Below are 20053 nucleotides of genomic sequence, written 5' to 3'. Positions count from 1 at the left end.
CCACCTGCTGAGGGGCAACTAAGTCTGTGTGCCACAACTAGAGAGCCTGTGCACCAGAACTACTGAGCCCGCTCACTCTAGAGCCCCTGCGCCACAACTAGAGAGAAACCTGTGCACCACAACAAAGAGCCCGTGCGCCACAATGAAAGATCCCGCATGCTGCAAGGAAGATCCCACGTGCCGCAACTAAGACCCGATGCAGCCAAATAAATTAAAAAAAAAAATTGCATCTGGTTTCAGTGTCATATTTTATAAACATAAAAATATGGAGAATGATGTGCGATCTGATTTGGGTAAGTTTGAGATGTCTAAGTCAAATAAAATATTTTCCATTGGTTAAAAACTTCTACTCTTCTAGGTAATTCATTATCAAATCATCTGAAACAGGCTTTTAAAAGGATTCATCTGTAGGACTTATAAAAATTTAAACCAAGCTAGAATTAGAGCATTCCTCTTTATAATAGCAATAGAAGCATATGTGAATAGAGTTCAGTATACGTATAATAAAAGTTTATGTCAATATAGGAAGTTGTTAATTTCAGGGTATCATCACTTCCCAAGTAATAAACCCTAACTACACAATCTTATGATGATCCAAACTATTCACAAATATCTGGATTAGAGACAAACTTATGAATAATCAATGTGTTTTTTTAAAATGAGGGGGAAATTATCAAATGCACTCCTATAAGACGTCACAAACACATCTAGAGATAGAAGCAAAAAACAAAGCCATCCTAACAAACCTTAGAAGTGCCACAGAAACATTAAATAATTATTTCAGCCCAATTTTGGTATACCTAAATTTAACACATTTGATATTGAACTCTATATAAAAAATATAAATTAGGAGACAAGGCTCTTGATCAAAACAAGTATCTTTCATACTAAGACTTCTTTAAATCATCAATACCCTTAACACGTTTAGGATGCATACTTTTTGGGGGGGGGATTATGGTACAGACAAACAATTTGAGTAGAAAGTTGAATATCAGGGACATCTATTGATGACAACAAAACTCACTCCTGGCTCTAGCTCCCCACAGGTAACACTCCAGAATTTTGTAGTTAAGGCACTGCTTAATTTTCATCTTCTTTCTACTGATAACTGTTATAGGCAGATAAACTTGCAACAATTAGATTGTGGCATTCTGTGTGCTACATGAAAAAACGTGTTTATGCTAGGACCTGTAGGGCATCCTTAAGGCCTTATCTGGGGAAACAATAATTGAGAGCAGTGGCTCTCAATTGAGGTGATTTTGCCCCCCTAAGGGACATCTGACAACACCTGGATATTTTTGGTTGTCACAAGTAAGAGGGGGGTGCTACTGGTAACTAGTAGGTGGAGGCCAAGGATGCTGCTAAACATCCTGCAAAGCACAGGACAGCCCCCGACAACACAGAATTATATGATTCCAAATGTCATTAATGCTGAGGCTGAGAAACCTTAACTTAGAGGAATGTCTAAAAGTATATTATGCTCCAGAGTGGGGCCTCCCAAAATTCCTTTACCTTTCCTATTTATTCAACTATCAAAAACCATGACAGTAGTTTCATTTCTGGATCCTGAATTTTGTCTTTATGTTATCTTACAGAGAGTAAATGAAATTGACATCACTTCTTCCTAGGCAGTATTTGGTATGTTTCACAAGATAAATGGCTTCACATTTGAAACCATGCTGGGCTTGACTCCCGAGTTCTTTCACAATTAATCAAATACTGCCTCTTGTCAACCCAACTATTTCATCTCCGTGAAAAGAAGCCCAGCAAAGATGATTCCAACACGATAAAAGCCATCTACAGCTTTCGGGAGGCACTTGAAAGGCTGACAGAAGCTATACAGCGTCCCAGCTTGGCAGCACTCTCTTGGGTCTCATCTTAAAGGCAGTCTCATCATTGCTGTACATCTTCTAATTAAGTGGGCTGCCAAAAAACAACCTTGAGTAATGTCGTGTGGACTCAATGTCAGACTTGGAGCATAATCTCTGAAAGTGCTGCTGGAAAGCAGGTGCAAAGAATGCAGAGGCTCAAGGTCAGGAATCATCCTGGCTGCTCAGTCATAACCATGCACTTGTCTCCCCCGCAGATCCAACTACAAAGGCACTACAAACATCTTAGAGGCAATAAATAAAAAAGGAGTAGAAAGATCTCTGACACAGATGCTCAAAGGCATTGTGTCAAAAATACTTTCCCAACCACAAATGATGAACCTTCTTCTGTCTGCCTCTTTCCAGCCTCTAAACTTCACCAAAGCCAGCAGTCAGGAGGGATTATCTGAGCCAACTCCCTTATTTCAGAGATGAGAAATCTGCATAAAATGCAGAAATCACAGATTTCTGTCAGGGCTAAAACCCAAGCGTCCAGAGTGCTAGCTGAGTCCGTCTTATCACATGACCTCTGCTAAGAACTGGCTCAGAACTCTCTGGATACAAATCTCTGATAGAGCTGGATATAATAATAAAGCCACCTCTCTGTGCTCTTTTAAGGCTAAACAATCTCAATTTTTTCCACACTCTTTTGGTGTAGGGTAAGTACATGCTGTATGCTATTTGATGTTCCACAGCTCTTCTCCCATTTCTTTATTTTTTAGGAGACACTGACTGAAAATTTAAAGAAGAAAACAGAGGGTACCAATCTGGGCATGGTGTTCTATAAAAGTCCCAACAGAAGCTAAGCTGAAGGAAGAACTCTTGGCCCTTAAAGGTCATTTTTTATCATCTAATTACAAAACAAACAAAAGGTGTTTATATCAATGTAAGCTGGGAATTCCGGCAGGTGTTGTGCACATTTTGAGCTCTCTCGGTAGTGCTAAATATCCAGGATTTTTCCACAATGTCATTTTCACTGATAAATTTTCATTTATTAGGACTACATTCTAGCAGGCATTTCCTTCTTTTTTTAAATCTCATCCCTGTTTTACAGATGAGGAAATGTAGGCATAAAGAGGTTAAGTATAATACTAGCCGGAGGCCACACAGCTAATAAGGTGGAGATGAGTTTGGATTCAAGTCTGTCCAAGTCCCGATTCTTCACCATTTTGCTGGACCACCTCCAGTGACTGCTTGTCATCTGGTGCAAATCTATGTGAAAACCCACATCACGCAATCATTGCACCTAAAAGTTAAAAGGAATCTCAAGAAAACCCTGTTCCCAGGCCCTGACGCCTGACAGATGAGTGACCTGCCCCAAGTCACAGACCCAGTTAGTGCTGCCAAAGGGACTAGGCCCAGGCGCCCTGCCTCCTACTATAGCTCCTGCCCAAGAGCCTCCCAGGCAAAACGGGAGCAAGCCCATGAGGGGCACGGAAACCCACCCTTTATCCACATAAGAGTCAGGAAGCATTCACCCTAATGCACATCTGAGAACTACAAGCAGAATAACTAGATAGTAACACTGCTGCTTAGAGAATCTGCTAATAGTTAACACAAAGTGTTCCTAACATAACTGAAAAAAGCTGTAAATGATGTTCTAGGGAAAGAAATTCACATCCTACCTACATAAAATATACATAGTGCAAAAGGTAAACTTCAACCGAGTGACAATTCCTAAATTCTGAATTACTGAGGTGTGGATTCATATGGTTTTTATCTCTGTCAGGTACTTATGGTCTTGATTTTGTTGTAGCTAAGTATCATTTTTACTTGTGCCCCAGTATGATTTTACACTTGATCCAATGGATTATTTTGTGGAACTATTTTTATAATTTACTGAGATTGTTTTAAGCTTTATACTGGCCTCTCAATAAGCTGTCCTGAACATGCACTGAGGATCCTACCAAAATAATCCATCAGGGGTTGACTGGCAATGGGAAAGCAGTAGAGAAGCCATGTTAGGAAACTTTCTGTTAATGAACCTTGAAATTGTTATGCGCTTAATAAAACAGAAAGGAACATATTCCTAGTTTTGTTTTGTTTTAAAGCTAAACTACAACTGACAAGAAAAACCAGAGATCTGAGTAAAATGCTGTAAGCAACAGATAAAATTTTTAGAAATCTGTAGCTGCATATAAATTATAAGTTAATTTTTACATACTCTAACTTAATTGTGAGACAAACTGAAAGTTTGTTAAAAATTCCTGAATAAAAAATGGACAAGGTTTTGCAAGTATTTTACTCTCTAAAAACTCACTTGGCCAAACTATCCCTATAATCAAGTATCTCAAAAAGCATTTAATTGGGGCTTATCTCTAATGTGATCTTTTAATTGCTACAAATCAGGAGGTATAAAGACTCTTCTAATATAAACAATCCAATGCAACTCAGTGAAGCCTGGGGGAATGGGAGAAGATAGGAAAGATAGGTACCTCATAGTTTGAGAGAAAATCTAGTAATTCTGATTGAGATGGGATGTAGAGAAGTGGTTTCATCACACGGCGGACAAACTTCTCAATGTAAACAGCACTCATGGGGCCTTTGTATTCGATTGGTCCAAAACTAGTGCCAAAAAAATAAAAATTAAAAATAATACACCACGCATTAAACCTGTAATATATACCTGAAATCATCAACATCACAAAATGAAAAAGTCTTGCTTTAGGATCCCAACTGTTTCATATGTAAGTAGCCTCCCTTGTCTCAGGAGGTAACTGGAGGGCCAATTAAGAACAAGCATTTTATGTAAGGGGGGGTACAAGTGGCCGTTACTTTTTTATATGAGCGTAATTCTGCAAACTGAATTTCAGAGCAAAGAACATTCATTCTAGTCTCTGAAAAAAATTAATTCTCACAATATTTCTTTAAAAAACAAAACAAAACAGACAGGCGACCCTGGAAACTGACCAAATGCCAAAGGATTCCAGGATCTTAACTACACAATTCAATTGGGGGTGGGGGGGGGACGTAGGGGCAGACTTTCCAAGTCACTCCAAAATAAGGAACAAGTTGAGCAGTTGGTCCTTGGCCTACTAAAAAGTAGTTATTAAATATTCTTAGATGCACTTACACAAAGGATCACTAAATGAAACTTAAACCTATTTAAAGCTTTATTACAAGAACAAAAAATTATATGAAGGTATGAAATCAGGGACTTATACAAACGATCTTCCTTATTCTCCCCTCCAGTTGTGCTTGGGAATGCACAGGAATTTGATTTAGTATTGCTAAGCAATGCTTCCAACATTCATTATCCTAAGCTAATCCGAATCCCCACATGGCTTTCTTCAATCTTGCACAAAAGAGACATTGCTCAAATATAATTGGATGGTATGTGGTGGGGGTGAGGGAGTATGGTGAAATTCACCAATTCCATAACCATTCTTCTCTCTAAATAGAAATTGACATTAAGCTTACCATTAATAGCAACAATAGAGCACAGTAAAGAAATGTATAAATGGTGATCACATAACTATAATATATGGTTACAGAAATTAACACACATATAATGTGATGAGATAAACACAATTCTTCAGTGTGCACTGCAGAATATGATACCAGACAGAGGAATATTAGCATGAAAAAAGTAAAAATAGCATTTTACATGCACAGCTGAGAGACTGGGTGAACAATTCTGTCAATTCAAGACTTACTACAACTCATTTGTTAACTAATTCAAGTTTTAAAATTACTACCACCACCAACCCCATCAACTACCACCAATTTTTAATTTAAAGGAAGAAATCAAAAAAATTATCTGGTAACTCATTTTGTTGAGCAAAAAGGAGGCAAGTGATCTGGAAACCTCATTACTCAAGCAAACAGACTCTGCTGAGGTTCCCCGGTACCGTATTACAAGGGTCCCAGTGACTCATAATGAGACGATCCCAGGATGCAGGATGTAGGACACGTTTTGCCAACACACTATAGCCATTGCCTTAGGACAAGCGGACCTAGGGCAGCTGAACTTTCGCACAGAGTGTTTTGAGAAAACTACTCCCTGCTTCAGAGCCTTCTGTAAACTGCCTTTGTAACTGGCATCAATACAAGCCAAACAATGGAATCTACTTTCACAAAACAGAAAAGCCTGTTGATTTCTGTAAGCAGCTACCACTAGTTAAGCCGTTACACAAACAGTAGCAGCAAGAACACACACAAAGAGCAGTGGTCTGTCCAGTGATGAGACTCAAGGGCCATATTTGCAACCACCATTAGCGAAAAGAACCTCAAGACTACCAAATGCTCACAGGAGAGTTTAGTTGAAGGAACACATTCATTCATATGTGTATGTATAAAACAGAGGACTTGAAGATTCTTAAATAGACTATGAAAAGGCTACCTTTTGGGTATCTCTGTGCCTTAGCACTTTCTTCTATTTTTGGAACATCGGGAATGGTAGATGTTGAAACGGGTATTAATGGGTCTGAACTGACTTAAACAAGTAAAAGTTTAACAGGCAAAGATGAGGGGCAAGCACTTCAAGGCAAGTACCAGCCTCAAATTCCTCATGTGTAAAATGAGACGGTTGGACTAAGTATTTCTAAAGTTCCTTTCATGTCCTTCCAATCTTTCTATAAAACTAAGAAAACAAATAGTGTAAGACAATGTTACACACCCACGTATCCCAAAATGACATTTGTACTCAATTCAAGGGAACTCTTTGTTATTTTAATGTCACATCAAGTTAAGTCTACCTCTGGGCAGCTGGCCTGGTTACATACAGTTGCACGACCTACACTCCCTGCTAGCCATCTGTGCCCTATTTCCTATTTCGAAAAAAAGAAATGCAGGGATCTCTCCAGGGGAAGCTTATCGCCCATTACACAGCACTGACTTCGAGATCCTTCAAGTATTAACACCTTACACTTACCTTTAAGGAAAACAAAAAAAAGTAAACATCAGAAAGTCACTCTGAGAAACTGTTCTTATACCCAGAGGAAAATTTGAGGGTGGAGATAGGGTAGGAAAGCGTGTTTTTGCCCAAGTACTATTTAATAGCTCCTGAGAAACAACACTCTGTTCCAAACAAAGTTTATGTTAGAGACATGGGAGTGAGCTGAAAGATGACAGATAATCCACAAATGATGGTCTGTTGATGTCTGTAATAAATCCCAATTGATTAAGGCCCAGGAATTTTAGAGGGAGGAAATAAAGCCTAACAAAGTAAAGCTCTTACTGGTGAACTCTTCTTAAACCATTTTACAGTAACAAACTTCAAGCCAATTACAAGCAGTAACAAACTTCAAGCCAATTATACTACACAGAGTCCAGAATCCCATCTCCTGTCTCCAAAATCCTTCAAGTCAGATTTTAGACATAACACCCACAGCAAGGTCTGGGCAGTTCTCCAAAATGAAACACCAGTATTTTTGCAGCAAAATGAGTACAGTGGCACCTGATGTGGTATAAAGACTATAGGTGGCCTCTTGGTACTTCAGGCCAGATGAATGCATTTGGGGACAAAGTTCATGGAAGTCTTTCAGGTTTTAAAAGCTCTCTGGATTTCAGAATGATAGATTATAGGATTGCGGACTTGTAGTCTTTTTCTTCCCAATTTGAAAAGATGTTAGATACACTCTTAACTATGCTATGCTGCCAGGTAATGGGATAAGGACGTCTGTATATTTTTATACCATAAAATACTTTTCAAGCATTTGAAATGTTCAGCCACACAATGGAGTAACTGGTATAATAAAAACAATGCTATCAAATATGTAATGACATGAAAAAGTGTTCACAAAATAAAGAAAAAGCAGTTGAAGAGATAATATTACTACATGATCCCATTTTTTAATTAAAAAAGGGGGGGTGGATATGTATACTCACAGGAGGATATAAATCAAAACACAGTGATTATGAATGGCTAATAAAATCACAGATACTTCTATTTACTTATTTTTGTTTATCTGTATTTTCTCAATTTTCTACAGTGAATATAACAAAATTCACTTTGAAACTGATAAACTTAATTGGAATTAGAAACTCTACTTGAAAGTTCTTACCTCCGATGATACAGATATATTACAGGAAAATAAAAGAAGTGTTTCTGTTTTCTGCATTTCCCCTGATTCCACCAACAGTTAACTGCGACAAACAACACCTGCAAGCCAAAGAAGGTTTCAAATAACTATAAACAGCAACTGAAAAATTGCCAAGATTTAAAAGATAAAATTATAGAAATGGAACAATTCCTCTCTGAAACAGAAAGTATTAAAAAAATTGTTTTGAGTGTTCAAAGAAGGTCATCATTTACCACGACAAGGACAAAGAAAAACACCTGTCCACAGTGTCCAGCTAGGACTCTGAATATTTTGGAGTCTGGCCCAAGAGGAGAATGATTTGCTTCAAATTCTGAAGTGAATGACACCAACAAACTTTTTTTTTTTTTTTAAATATATTATTTATTTATTTATTTTTGCTGTGTTGGGTCTTCGTTTCTGTACGAGGGCTCTCTCTAGTTGCGGCAAGTGGGGGCCACTCTTCATCGCGGTGCGCGGGCCTCTCACTATCGCGGCCTCTCTTCTTGCAGAGCACAGGCTCCAGATGCACAGGCTCAGTAGTTGTGGCTCACGGGCCTAGTTGCTCCGCGGCATGTGGGATCCTCCCAGACCAGAGCTCGAACCCATGTCCCCTGCATTAGCAGGCAGATTCTTAACCACTGCGCCACCAGGGAAGCCCCACCAACAAACTTTTTCTAAGCATGGTTACACTAAAACTCAGTAGTAGGATGTGTCTTTTGTTAGTCAAACTGAGCATCTGAGAAGGAAAAAAATCTTACCTACAGATGAAATATCACAAATTTCAAAGGACCATTTTTAATAACTATATTAAAAATGAATAAAGATAATAGATGACTAGAGCTATGCCCTAAAATGTACCATTAGATAGCAAAATATGGATTAAGTATGTATTTATAGGTAAATGCTAAAGTATTTAAGGAGGAGTATCCCAATGTCCACAATTTACTTTGAAATGTACCCAAAATAAGATGGATTAACAGTTAGATTGTAGCAGAGTGTCTCACCTTTGCTACTACTGACATTTTGGGCTTGAATTGTTACAGGGTTTTTTGTTGATGTTATGTTTGTTTTTGTTGGGGGTGGGGTGAGGGGAGGCTCTTCCACACACTGGATGCAGCATGGTATAGGATCCCTGGCTTCTACCCATTAGACACCAGGAGCATCCCCCTCAAGTAGTGACAACCAAAGACCTCTCCACAGTCCCAAAGGTCCTCTGAGAGACAAAACTGCCTCTAGTTGAGAACCACTGATTAGAGGGATGGTAAGATAAATAAACACATGATAAAACAAGTGTAATAAAATGGTGATAGAATTTAAGTGGCAGGTATATGTCACCTTTGCTATATATTTAAAATTTTTTATAATAAAATATTGAAAACATATGAAGACTACAAATGAAAAGTCACTTTCAGATGCCTTATATTTAGATAGCAATATTGCTCAAAACTTAGTGGAAACTCTCAAGAGCTCCTATTATAGTCTATCTATTAGAAAGAAGAGCAACAATATCTTTACTAAGGTTGACATCTCAAAAATAGGGCACAATCTACCGTGTATGCTAATTTTATTAAGAAATGTGGCGCAAAAAATTTTTGCCTGTTTCTAAAAATGAACCCAGTCCTTTTCCCTACTGAGAACATAGAACAATAAGCTCTCAATTTAGAAGAAGCTGAAAAAAATTTTTTGAAAAAAGCAGAGCCCATCAGTTGTGGACGGCACTGTAACCTCTACCACTTGTCCCATGACCTTTAACAAACCACTCTGCCCTCTAAACCTGAGGTCCTGTTTCAGAGGAACCAGGCTACCAGCATCAGCTTGCAGGGCTGTCCTGAGGAACAGCATGGGCCTGCACACCAGCACACCATCCCTATAGTCACTCTGAAGGACATATTCCCTAGACTGACAGTAAGATAACAAGTAATTGACACTTACCCTAAAATACAACAGATTCTCCCCTTTTCCCCAAGTTCTCTAAATTCAGAAAACTTGGGGAATGACTGACAAAGTGGTGATTTCCTTTAAGCTTGCCTCCCGGTGCTCCCTTAGAGTCCTTTCCTCCCTGCAAGTGCTGGCTTAGTTACTATCAGCCATTTTTTTTTTTTTTTTTTTTTTTCTTTTTGCGGTATGCGGGCCTCTCACTGTTGTGGCCTCCCCCGTTGCGGAGCACAGGCTCCGGATGCGCAGGCCCAGCGGCCATGGCTCACGGGCCCAGCCGCTCCGCGGCATATGGGATCCTCCCAGACCGGGGCACGAACCCGTATCCCCTGCATCGGCAGGCGGACTCTCAACCACTGCGCCACCAGGGAGGCCCACTATCAGCCATTTTTAAGGGGGGTGAGAGAGGGGGGTAAAGGGAAGACAAGGAACAGATCAATTCCATGGGTCCAAAGCTGGAACACAAAATCACAACCCCCTCAGAATCAATGTTATAGGGAATGAAGAGTTCTATTTAAATAGTACTTGGTACACATTCAGGGATATAAAACAGTTAAAAAGGTTTTGGCAGGCTGGGCAGGAAGCCTAGCCACCATTTATAACATTGTTTCTAAGAAAAACCAACTGAGAGTTCCAAATGAACTTCTGGAACTCAGCTGCACCACAAGTTACCCCAGATCAGTGGGTGTCAGCAGCAGCCTCTTAGAAATCTGCGGGATGCTTTTCTGCTGGTTGCAATGACTGGAGGAGCTATAGGGCATGCAGCGGGCAGAGGCTGTGGTACATATCCTGCAATGTTCAAAACTGCTCTGCACAGGGAATAGTCATCCACATCACCCAGAGCAGTTTTAAATGTCCTGCCAAATACTAATATTGAGGGAAACCTGTTTGTTATTATTCAAGCTCAGAACCTAACTCCATTTTATATGTGAATCCAAAGCGTGGCTTTTGTGTTCAATGAATTTCTTGGAAGACAACTTCTGTTTAATTGAAGGCAGAAAGTACTTTGTTTGGTTCAGAACTTTACCAAGAGCTGTTCACCATTTAGAAAAGTCAAATCACTGAGAGCAATGCCCTCATGGCACCTAAGTTGTGAACACATCCTACTTTTATGGGCCTGCATTTGTAACTGTCCCATTCACAGTGGTTCTACATAAAGGTACAGCACTTAACATACTGAAACAACATGTGATTTAATTAGACACCATTTTTCTTTTTCCTCCATCTTTGTGTTACAATTAGCACATTAGATTGGCTATTTTGAAATATGTATAGGGAAGTTTTATCATCTATGAATTCCTTTTGAGGACAGAAAAAGGGACATCATAAAATACATACATAAGGACAACGGGGATCCACTGGATTAAAAACCACTGCCAGACCGAAGGCATATATATCAATTGCCTATATATCCCTCTTATCTAACACAAAGGTGGCATTCATTAAATATTTGTTGAACATAGTTCTGGTCCCGGGATTTAAAAGGTCTGCCTAGTTAGACTGTACTCATGATACATAAATTCCTCTTACATAAAATAACTAATCAGCAAATATCAAATGTATATTCAATGAGGATTTTCAGTCTTCCCACCAAAGCCAAACAGCATGGCACCCTGAGATAAGCACTGGCCTGCATCACAAGGAATTGCAGAATCTCCTCCCTCTCCTGCCTCTGACCAACTATGACCATCACAGTCAGAAATTCTATTTCTTTATAGAAGGCTTTACAATTTACGAAGTAAGGCTCCTGCCGTCACCCTGGCAAAATCAGCCATCTGGGTAACGTGTCTCTATGGGGATAACCAGCCCTGCACAGGAACTGAAGGTCATTTGATTCTCAGGCTGAATGTCAGCATTACCTGGTCTGAAAGCTGACTCGCTACTTGTTCAATTTCTGCCCTGGCGGCGATGGACTGTCCACACCACGGAGCGTAGAAGAACAGGAGCACCACCTCCGAATCCTGGCGAATGTGCTCTGCGTAGTCCAGCTGCCCCTGGAAGAGGTCAAGAACCGGAGACCTCGAGGAGAAAAAGCTGACAGGTGGCTTTGCTGGAATTATCACATCTTTTGCTCGACTAAAAAAAGAGCAAACACAAACAAGATTGTTTAGTTTATCTTCTTCTAACAACAGCTCTGTGTGGAAGAAGAATGAAGCTTAAAAGAAAAGTCTTCTTTTGAAAAAGAAAATGGAGTTCCCAAAACACTGTCCTGGAGTATAAAAGCAATATTTTGTGCTAAGTTAAGGCAACATTTGGCTGAGAGAATGCAAGATATGAATAACACGTTAAAACGATTCTTGGACTTCCCCGGTGGTGCAGTGGTTAAGAATCCGCCTGCCAATGCAGGGGACACACATTTGATCCCTGGACCGAGAAGATACCATGCCTCGGAGCGACTAAGCCCATGCACCACAACTACTGAGCCTGCACTCTAGAGCCCACGAGCCACACTACTGAGCCTGCGCGCCCAGAGCCTGTGCTCCGCAACAAGAAAAGCCACAGCAGTGAGAAGCCCGCGCACCACAACGAAGAGTAGCCCCCGCTTGCTGTCACCAGAGAAAGCCCGCACACAGCAACGAAGACCCAACGCAGCCAAAAATTTAAAAACATAAATAAATAAATAACAAAAACAATTTTTTGTGTGTGTGTGTGGTACGCGGGCCTCTCACTGGTTGTGGCCTCTCCCGTTGCGCAGCACAGGCTCCGGACGCGCAGGCTCAGCAGCCCACGGGCCCAGCCGCTCCGCGGCATGTGGGATCTTCCCAGACCAGGGCACGAACCTGTGTCCCCTGCATCGGCAGGCGGACTCTCAACCACTGCGCCACCAGGGAAGCCCACAAAAACGATTTTTAAAAAATTTATTTTATTTATTTTTGGCTGCGTTGGGTCTTCGTTGCTGTGCGCGGGCTTTCTCTAGTGGTGGTGAGCGGGAGCTATTCTTCTTTGTGATGAGCGGGCTTCTCATTGCGGTGGCTCCTCTTGTTGCGGAGCACAGGCTCGAGGCTCGCAGGTTTCAGTAGTTGTGGCACGCGGGCTCAGCAGTTGTGGCACATGGGCTTAGTTGCTCCGCGGCATGTGGGATCTTCCCGGACCAGGGCTTGAACCCGTGTCCCCTGCATTGGCAGACGGATTCTTAACCACTGCGCCACCAGGGAAGTCCACAAAAACGATTCTTAACAATGTCTGCCCAGGTATGGGGTGGGAGGGCAGTGGAGAGCAGAAGAGAAGGGTGTCTTTGAGAGAGCGCCAAATCCTAACCACTAGACCACCAGGAAGAGTTGAGAACGGTGACTCTGAATAATCCAGATCCTTCCCTCCCCCACCCAAAAGACTCCATCCTTATCTCTCTGCAGCCTTGCTCTCCACAAAAGCCACTGATCTCCAGGGTTTCAGAGCCACCAGTGAGTCACTCAGAAATAAGGGGAGGGAGCCCATGTGGCACCACCAATAGGCATGGGAAATGCTTACAATCAACTCACGTTAAGTTTATTGGCTGGAGCTGGCCTGTAGTTACCCAGGGCACTCAGGCAAAAGTAATAATTAAATAATAATGTAGATTTCTCCAGATATATGTCATGATCCGAAGGTTAATAAAGATGAATAACAAAGCAACAGCCCATTTTACTGGAAAACAGGTTTCCTAAGTACGTATTTGAGATTCCCAGAAGGTCAGGAGGAGAAAGAAAATAAAACTAAACAAGTAGTCAGAAGTCACAGAGCTGCCACTATATCCCCATCAAGACAAAAAGGTCTCGGCTCAAGCTGCATCCCACCAAGTTAAAGAGTCCTAGTAAATGCCTTGAGCTGTCCACATATCTGCATTAAAATAGTATAAAACCATTAAAGCAGCTTAGCTAAGAAACCAATAGAGAAAATAAAAATGGAACGCTAAAAAATATTCAATTAACCCAAAAGAGGTAATTCCCTGGCAGTCCAGTGGTTGGGACCCTGTGCTTTCACTGCTGAGGGCCTGGGTTCAGTCCCTGGTTGGGGGACTAAGATCCCGCAGGCCCCAAGGTGCAGGGGGGAAAAAAATGCAGAAAAGGACCAAGAAAAGAACAAAAACCAGAAGGTACAAATGGAAAACAAATAGCCAGAAGGTAGACATAAACCCAACCATATCAATAATTACATTAAATATGAAAGGACTAAACCACCCAATTAAGAGGAAGAGATTGCCAGGTTGGATAATGAAGCAAAACCCAACCATATGCCATCTAAAAGCATTTTGAACATAAAGACATAAGGATGGGAAAAAATAAACCACATAAATAGTAAGCATAAAAAAGCTGTAGTAACTCACTAGGTGAAAGGATAAATAAACTGGGGTGTATTCTTACAATTAAATGTTAACTCGGCAATAAAAAAAAAAGAACTGATACACACTATAACTGGATGAGTTTCAAAATAATTATAACGAATGAAAGAAGTCAGACACTAAAGAATACATACGAGTGCATTTATATGAAATTCCAAAACAGGCAAAACCAATAATGAAATTAATCACATCAGTGGTTGTCTAGAGCTGGGAGTGGGGCAGGAAGGCTAACTGCAGAGGGGTAGTGAGGAAATTTTCTGGGGACAAGGAAATGTTCTATATCTTGACTAAGAGAATGGAGGTGGTTACATTTGCCAAAAGTCATGGACCTATACATGTAAAATGTGTGAATTTTACTGAATGTAAATTATACTACAATGAAGTTGATTAGCAAAAAGCTTTGCTGGTGTGTCACCTCCTTGGTGAGGATTGCTCTGATGAGTCTACCAGAAGCAGGCGGCTCTCAAATTTTTTTATCTCAGCTTCCCGCTGAGAAGTTGCTTTCATAGCCCTCACCATAATCTGTAACTTACTTATTTTACCTGTTTATTAACTCCATGAGGGCAAGGATCCTGGCTCTCTTTTTCACTGTTACATCCTCACTGAGTTCCCAGTACTCTGAAGTTCAGTAATTTGTGAAATGAACAAACCTATCCTACACCTTACCTGAACCTATGTGAAAGCAAATTAAACATAAATCCATACAGACGTATATTATATTATTAAGAACAATCTAAAAGAATCAAAATGTCAGGGACGCCCCCCGCTTGCCGCAACTAGAGGAAGCCGGCTTGCAGCGCAAAGTTCCAGAGAGCCCAGGTTCTACTAAAGTACCTGGCACATATATAGTGTTCACTGGAAATGCCCTGAATGGTCTATTTCTTATGAATAAAAGAAATGCCAGGCAACATTTGCTAAACCATTTGCTGATAAGAAATGCTTTATCATCTGTATTTTTCAAAAACATTTGACCATGAATTATTTTTATTCAATCCTGGTGGCAAGCTTGAGGGTTTTAGATATCTGTAATCCTTATCTTCTGTATAAAGAGACATAGAGCTGTAATGTTTCTTTATGAAGGTATGAAAATACATTCTGTTAATACAGATTGTGAAGGAGATAATAAATTAGTTTGCTTTGCTTATTAAAAAAAAAAAAAAAATGTCAGGGACTTCCCTGGTGGTGCAGTGGTTAAGAATCCGCCTGCCAATGCAGGGGACATGGGTTTGAGCCCTGGTCCAGGAAGATCTCACATGCCATGGAGCAACTAAGCCTGTGAGCCACAACTACTGAGCCTGCGCTCTGGAGCCCACGAGCCACAACTACTGAGCCCGCGTGCCACAACTACTGAAGCTCACGCACCTAGAGCCTGTGCTCTGCAACAAGAGTAGCCCCCGCTAGCCACAACTAGAGAAAGCCCACGCGCAGCAACACAGACCCAACGCAGCCAAAAATAAGTAAATAAATAAATACATTTATTTATTTTAAAAAATGTCAGAAGGTCCATTTGCCTTACTAGGGGTGATTCTAAGGAACACCTAATTGTGTTCTCACTTTACACGTGTGCAAATGAACTTGATAATCTGGTTTCTCAGAATACAGCAAAGTAGAAAGAAGGAGGCACAGGAAGGAATGTGCTGCTAGCTCTGAGATACGCAGCAGACAGCCAGATATTTAGAATCGAAAGAGAAATCACAGAAATACCCAAGACCTAAGCTACTCTAAAAGCCTTGGGTCACTTAGTTTGAGGAAAAGAGTCCACCCCCTTCTCTACATCTAGAAGGTGTCAGCTTCCTGAGTTAAGACAGTTTTAAATATATTGCTTCCCCATTTTAACCAAAAATTATTAACATCACAAAGCAATGCTGTTAAAGGTTGCTATTAAATGCAAGTCTCCTATTTATGCACTCACACTAACATTTTAACTCTGCAATCAGGGAGATCTGTCTATGTAAAATATCTTCATAACCTGAAAAACAGTCACTTACACAATAATTCAAAAAAAAAAAAGTTCAGTAAGCAAATGCTACTGTGCTTCAGGCACTGCTCTACAGGAAACAAGGCTATAGGAGGAAGCACACGTTCTCAAGGGGCTTCTTTTCTCAAGGGAGACAGGCAAACAACCAAACGTGTAAACAAACATAAAACCACACAAAATGATCATGTTCTGTGGAGAATTTAACACAGTGATGAGACAGGAGACCTGGAAGCTCCTCAATGGGGTGGTGGGCAGGGTGGTATCATTTTTTATAAATTTATTTATTTTTTTTTTTGGCTGTGTTGGGTCTTCGTTTCTGTGCGAGGGCTTTCTCTAGTTGCGGCGAGCAGGGGCCACTCTTCATCGCGGTGCACGGGCCTCTCACTGTTGTGGCCTCTCTTGTTGCGGAGCACAGGCTCCAGACGCGCAGGCTCAGTAGCTGTGGCTCACGGGCCCAGTTGCTCCGCGGCATGTGGGATCTTCCCAGACCAGGGCTCGAACCCGTGTTCCCTGCATTGGCAGGCAGATAACCACTGCGCCACCAGGGAAGCCCAGGGTGGTATTTTTTAAGCTAAGACCTGAGTGACAAGAAGACAGTCATGCAGAGGGGAGGGAGGTCTTGCAGCGAATAAGTGACACATTTCTCAGCAAGTAAAAAATGCTCCTCTTTGGAGGTATTATTTTTCTACTATTCAAATTTCGTCTTAAAAGTTAAATACGCAATCTGAGGGAAAATGTAGGTCTGTGACAGTCAAACAGAGGATAATCATCAACTTAGTACTGTTGCTCTGCATGTTCAGAGCAGCTCCTCAAGTAAATGAGCCAGATAAACCCATGGCCCGTCAAAAAGCAAACATTAACCAGAGCAGAGAAACATATGCCTCTGCCCCAACAGAAACATTCACGAGTTTCCATTTAACTCCTAAATTTGCTCTCGTTTTTAAGAAACTATACCTAGATCAAAGATTTCCTGCAGCTTTGAAGTGTAAATCTCAGGCACCAAAAACTCAAGAGCTGGCTGCAAACAAGGAAGGCCTCTTGCAACTCCCAATTTTTGTATGAGACTCATACTCTACACTTCCTCCCAAAGGATGTGAAGCAGCTTTGAGCTTACAAAACGAAATAAAGCAAAATGAATATATAAAGCAAAATACATATAGAGATAATAGAGACAAACACACGAACACACACTCACAATTTTTTCCCCCACAAAAAAACACACCCACAAATCAGGGTAAAAGGAAAGTGAGGATGAAGTCATGGAGATTCAATGCATAGAAAAGCAGGTAGCACAGAGATTTAAGTTCCCAGAAATGCACAATTATTCATAGTGTTTCAACCCTAAATCAACCTTTTCTTAATGTTATCTGATTTGAACTCAGCTAAGCAACAAGACAGTGAAGAGGGCTGTCACCTATTTCAGACCTGGAGCTATTAATAAAAATTAATTTAAAAAAATTCTACTCTCCTTTAAGCCTCTGTCCTCATTAACACAAAGATCTTAAAAGTAAAATAGGAAAAGAGTGGCAGAAATGTTAGAGTCAGTTGTAGAGCGATAAAGTAGTATCATGACACCATTCCATCAAAGGAGACTCTAAAAAAATCAATCTGAGTCTATTAAAAGACTGTGAAATTTGCCAGTGGCACACAAAGAAGCTGGACAGGCAAGCAGCCTGTTCACTGATTCACTCTCCTTGCCTGAAGTAGGTGGGGACCTTGCTCAGTCTGCTCTAGTAATTGGATTTACACTCTTCCATCTTCCTGAAATCTCAAAGCACTTTCATATCTATTAAGCCCTGTTCTCTCAAACACCGCACGTTATTACTATAGATGGACAAAGTGATGCAAGTAAGCCCCCCAACCCTTGCAGGAGAGAAAACCTCTCCTCCTAATTTGAATCCAAATACCACCTTGCAATATTCTACCTTGTAAAATACTTTGTCTAATTTCCTTGTGCAGGACGTGATAAAGAACCAGGTAAAGAGACTAATTGCTGACAATAAAGGATTCAAATTCCGGTTCAGCCACTTATTAGGTGGATGTGATTTGGGGCAAGTTTTGCATCACGACCAAAGCTCCACTCCTTCGTGTGTAAATTGGAAGGGTAAGAGTATGTATATCCAGACTTTACTGGATTGAGACTTAAGTGATCCATATTAGGCTCTCAGATCATGTGTTAAGTGAATTAAATGCATTCATGTAATCTGTAGTTCTCAAACAGGCGATTCTGTTCCCCAAAGGGCATTTGGTATTGTCTGGAGACACTTCTGGTTGTCACACTGGGGTGGAGGGGTAGGAGCAGGCAGTAGGTACTGGCATGTAGTAGGCAGAGGCCAGGGAGGCCGCTAAACATCCCATAATGTACAGGACAGCCCGCCACAACAAGGATTATCTGACTCAAGATATCAACAGTACCAAGGCTGAGAAACCCCGCTGGTAGTATAGCACCTGGCACATAGCAAATGCTCAATGACAGTCATTATAATTTGTACTTTCCACTACAATCCCCAATCCTTTGACATCTCTTTGACAACAGGAGCCACATATTGTCTTTAACAAACTCAATAAAAATGTTCCAAGTTGAAATCTTCCTCGTGGCCAATACGCCAGTCAGTGGCACCACAGATGTATAAATTGGAGTCCCAGGAGATACACTGTGGATTTGGGAGCCCAAAAGCACTCCTGAAATGTAAAGTAAAATTTCTATTTGTGTACTTTCCCAAAGAGAGACATTAACTTTCACTCTTCCTGCTCACTACACTCCAGCCTACTCAGGCCCTCCTTCCAGTTCCAGGAAAACACCAGCCTTGTCCAGCCTCAGGTCAAAGGACCTTTGCACTTGCTCTTTCCTCTCCCCTGGACGCTTCCCCCAGATCTCCCCAATGCTGGCCCCTTCCCCTTCGTGGGTGCGTTTTCTATCCAGCTCCCTTAGGAAGGCCTTTCTGCCCCTTTCGCTTCTATTCCCTGCACAGCACTTACTGAAGCTCTTTAAAATTATATTAAGTTTTCTTATTTACTGTCTGTACCACCCCCTGGAATGGAGAACAGGGACTTTTTATCTTCATCGCTCACCTGGATGAGCGCTCCGCACACAAGAGGTGCGGATAAATAATCGCTATATCGATGAGTGCATGAATTCTCAACATGTGGGACGCTAAAGGTTGTCTACGCCTAGCCTAGGCATAAGGGAAATAAAATGGGTGATAAATGAAGGTCCTGCAGCCTGGGCAGAAGTGACAGGTGCACCCCCAAGAAACCCCAACAGCTGACAAGCAGCTCGGAACCTGGCCCGCCTTCCTCGCTATTAAAATGGGAGGAAGGGGCGCCGGGCAGCACCCCAAAACCTCGCCTTATGGCTCGCTGGCCGGAGAGAAGGGAACGCGGCGGGCATGGCCGCATGCTGGAGGAGGGTCAAGTCCATCGCTCCAGGCAAAGTCAGGCCCGACTTCCCCGGAGGCCGCTACGACCCTCGACCCCGAGGCCCAAGCCGGCTACGCGCCGCCCGCCGGGTCGAGGCGGCGCCGGGCCCGGGGGTGCGGGCCGCCTCACCTGCAGGTGAACTTGAGTGCGAGGAGCAGCGCGCAGCCGAGCGCCACGGCCCCGCAGAGCAGCTCGGGCCGCCGGCGCGCCATGAGGGAGGCGCCGCGCAGCCCGCGGCGGAGCCGGCCCTCCGAGGAAGCAGCCGGGGCCGGACTGAGGGAGCCGGAGCCCGCGGGGCCGCCGCCACCGCCACCCTCGTCCTCGGCGTCGTCGCTGCTGCTGCTGCCGCCGCCGCCGCCGCGGCCTCCGCATTCCGACATTACATGCTCCCCGTCGCCGGCTTTATACCGCCGCCACCGCCAAGGGCCCGAAGGCCCGGCCCGGCCCGTCGCGCCCCAATCCCGCAACTCGCCGAGGCAGCTAACCCGTACGGTCCACGTCAGCCCCGTCG

General features: G+C 42.2%; 1 protein-coding gene across 3 annotated transcripts in view; it reads right to left on the bottom strand.

The window, feature by feature from the left end:
* TXNDC11 (thioredoxin domain containing 11) overlaps nucleotides 1-20053 on the bottom strand; it is a 67521-nt gene extending 47468 nt beyond the window's left edge. Inside the window, exons 1-5 of one of the 3 annotated variants that reach the window (XM_082600416.1) lie at nucleotides 19672-20053; nucleotides 19195-19298; nucleotides 11686-11902; nucleotides 7874-7971; nucleotides 4304-4433 (exon numbers count right to left, since the gene is read on the bottom strand). In XM_082600416.1, the coding sequence (XP_082456542.1) occupies nucleotides 4304-4433; nucleotides 7874-7971; nucleotides 11686-11902; nucleotides 19195-19298; nucleotides 19672-19914 (792 nt within the window). In that variant the 5' untranslated portion in view covers nucleotides 19915-20053. Of the gene's footprint in view, nucleotides 1-4303; nucleotides 4434-7873; nucleotides 7972-11685; nucleotides 11903-19194; nucleotides 19299-19671 lie in introns of those variants that run through there. The other 2 variants (XM_082600414.1, XM_082600415.1) reach the window with 2 other exon arrangements.

Source organism: Mesoplodon mirus, assembly GCF_964341445.2.
Source record: "Mesoplodon mirus genome assembly, chromosome: 15".
Classification (NCBI taxonomy): Eukaryota; Metazoa; Chordata; class Mammalia; order Artiodactyla; family Ziphiidae; genus Mesoplodon; species Mesoplodon mirus.
Note: the sequence above shows the minus strand (reverse complement) of the source record. Positions and strands in the feature narration are given on the sequence as shown.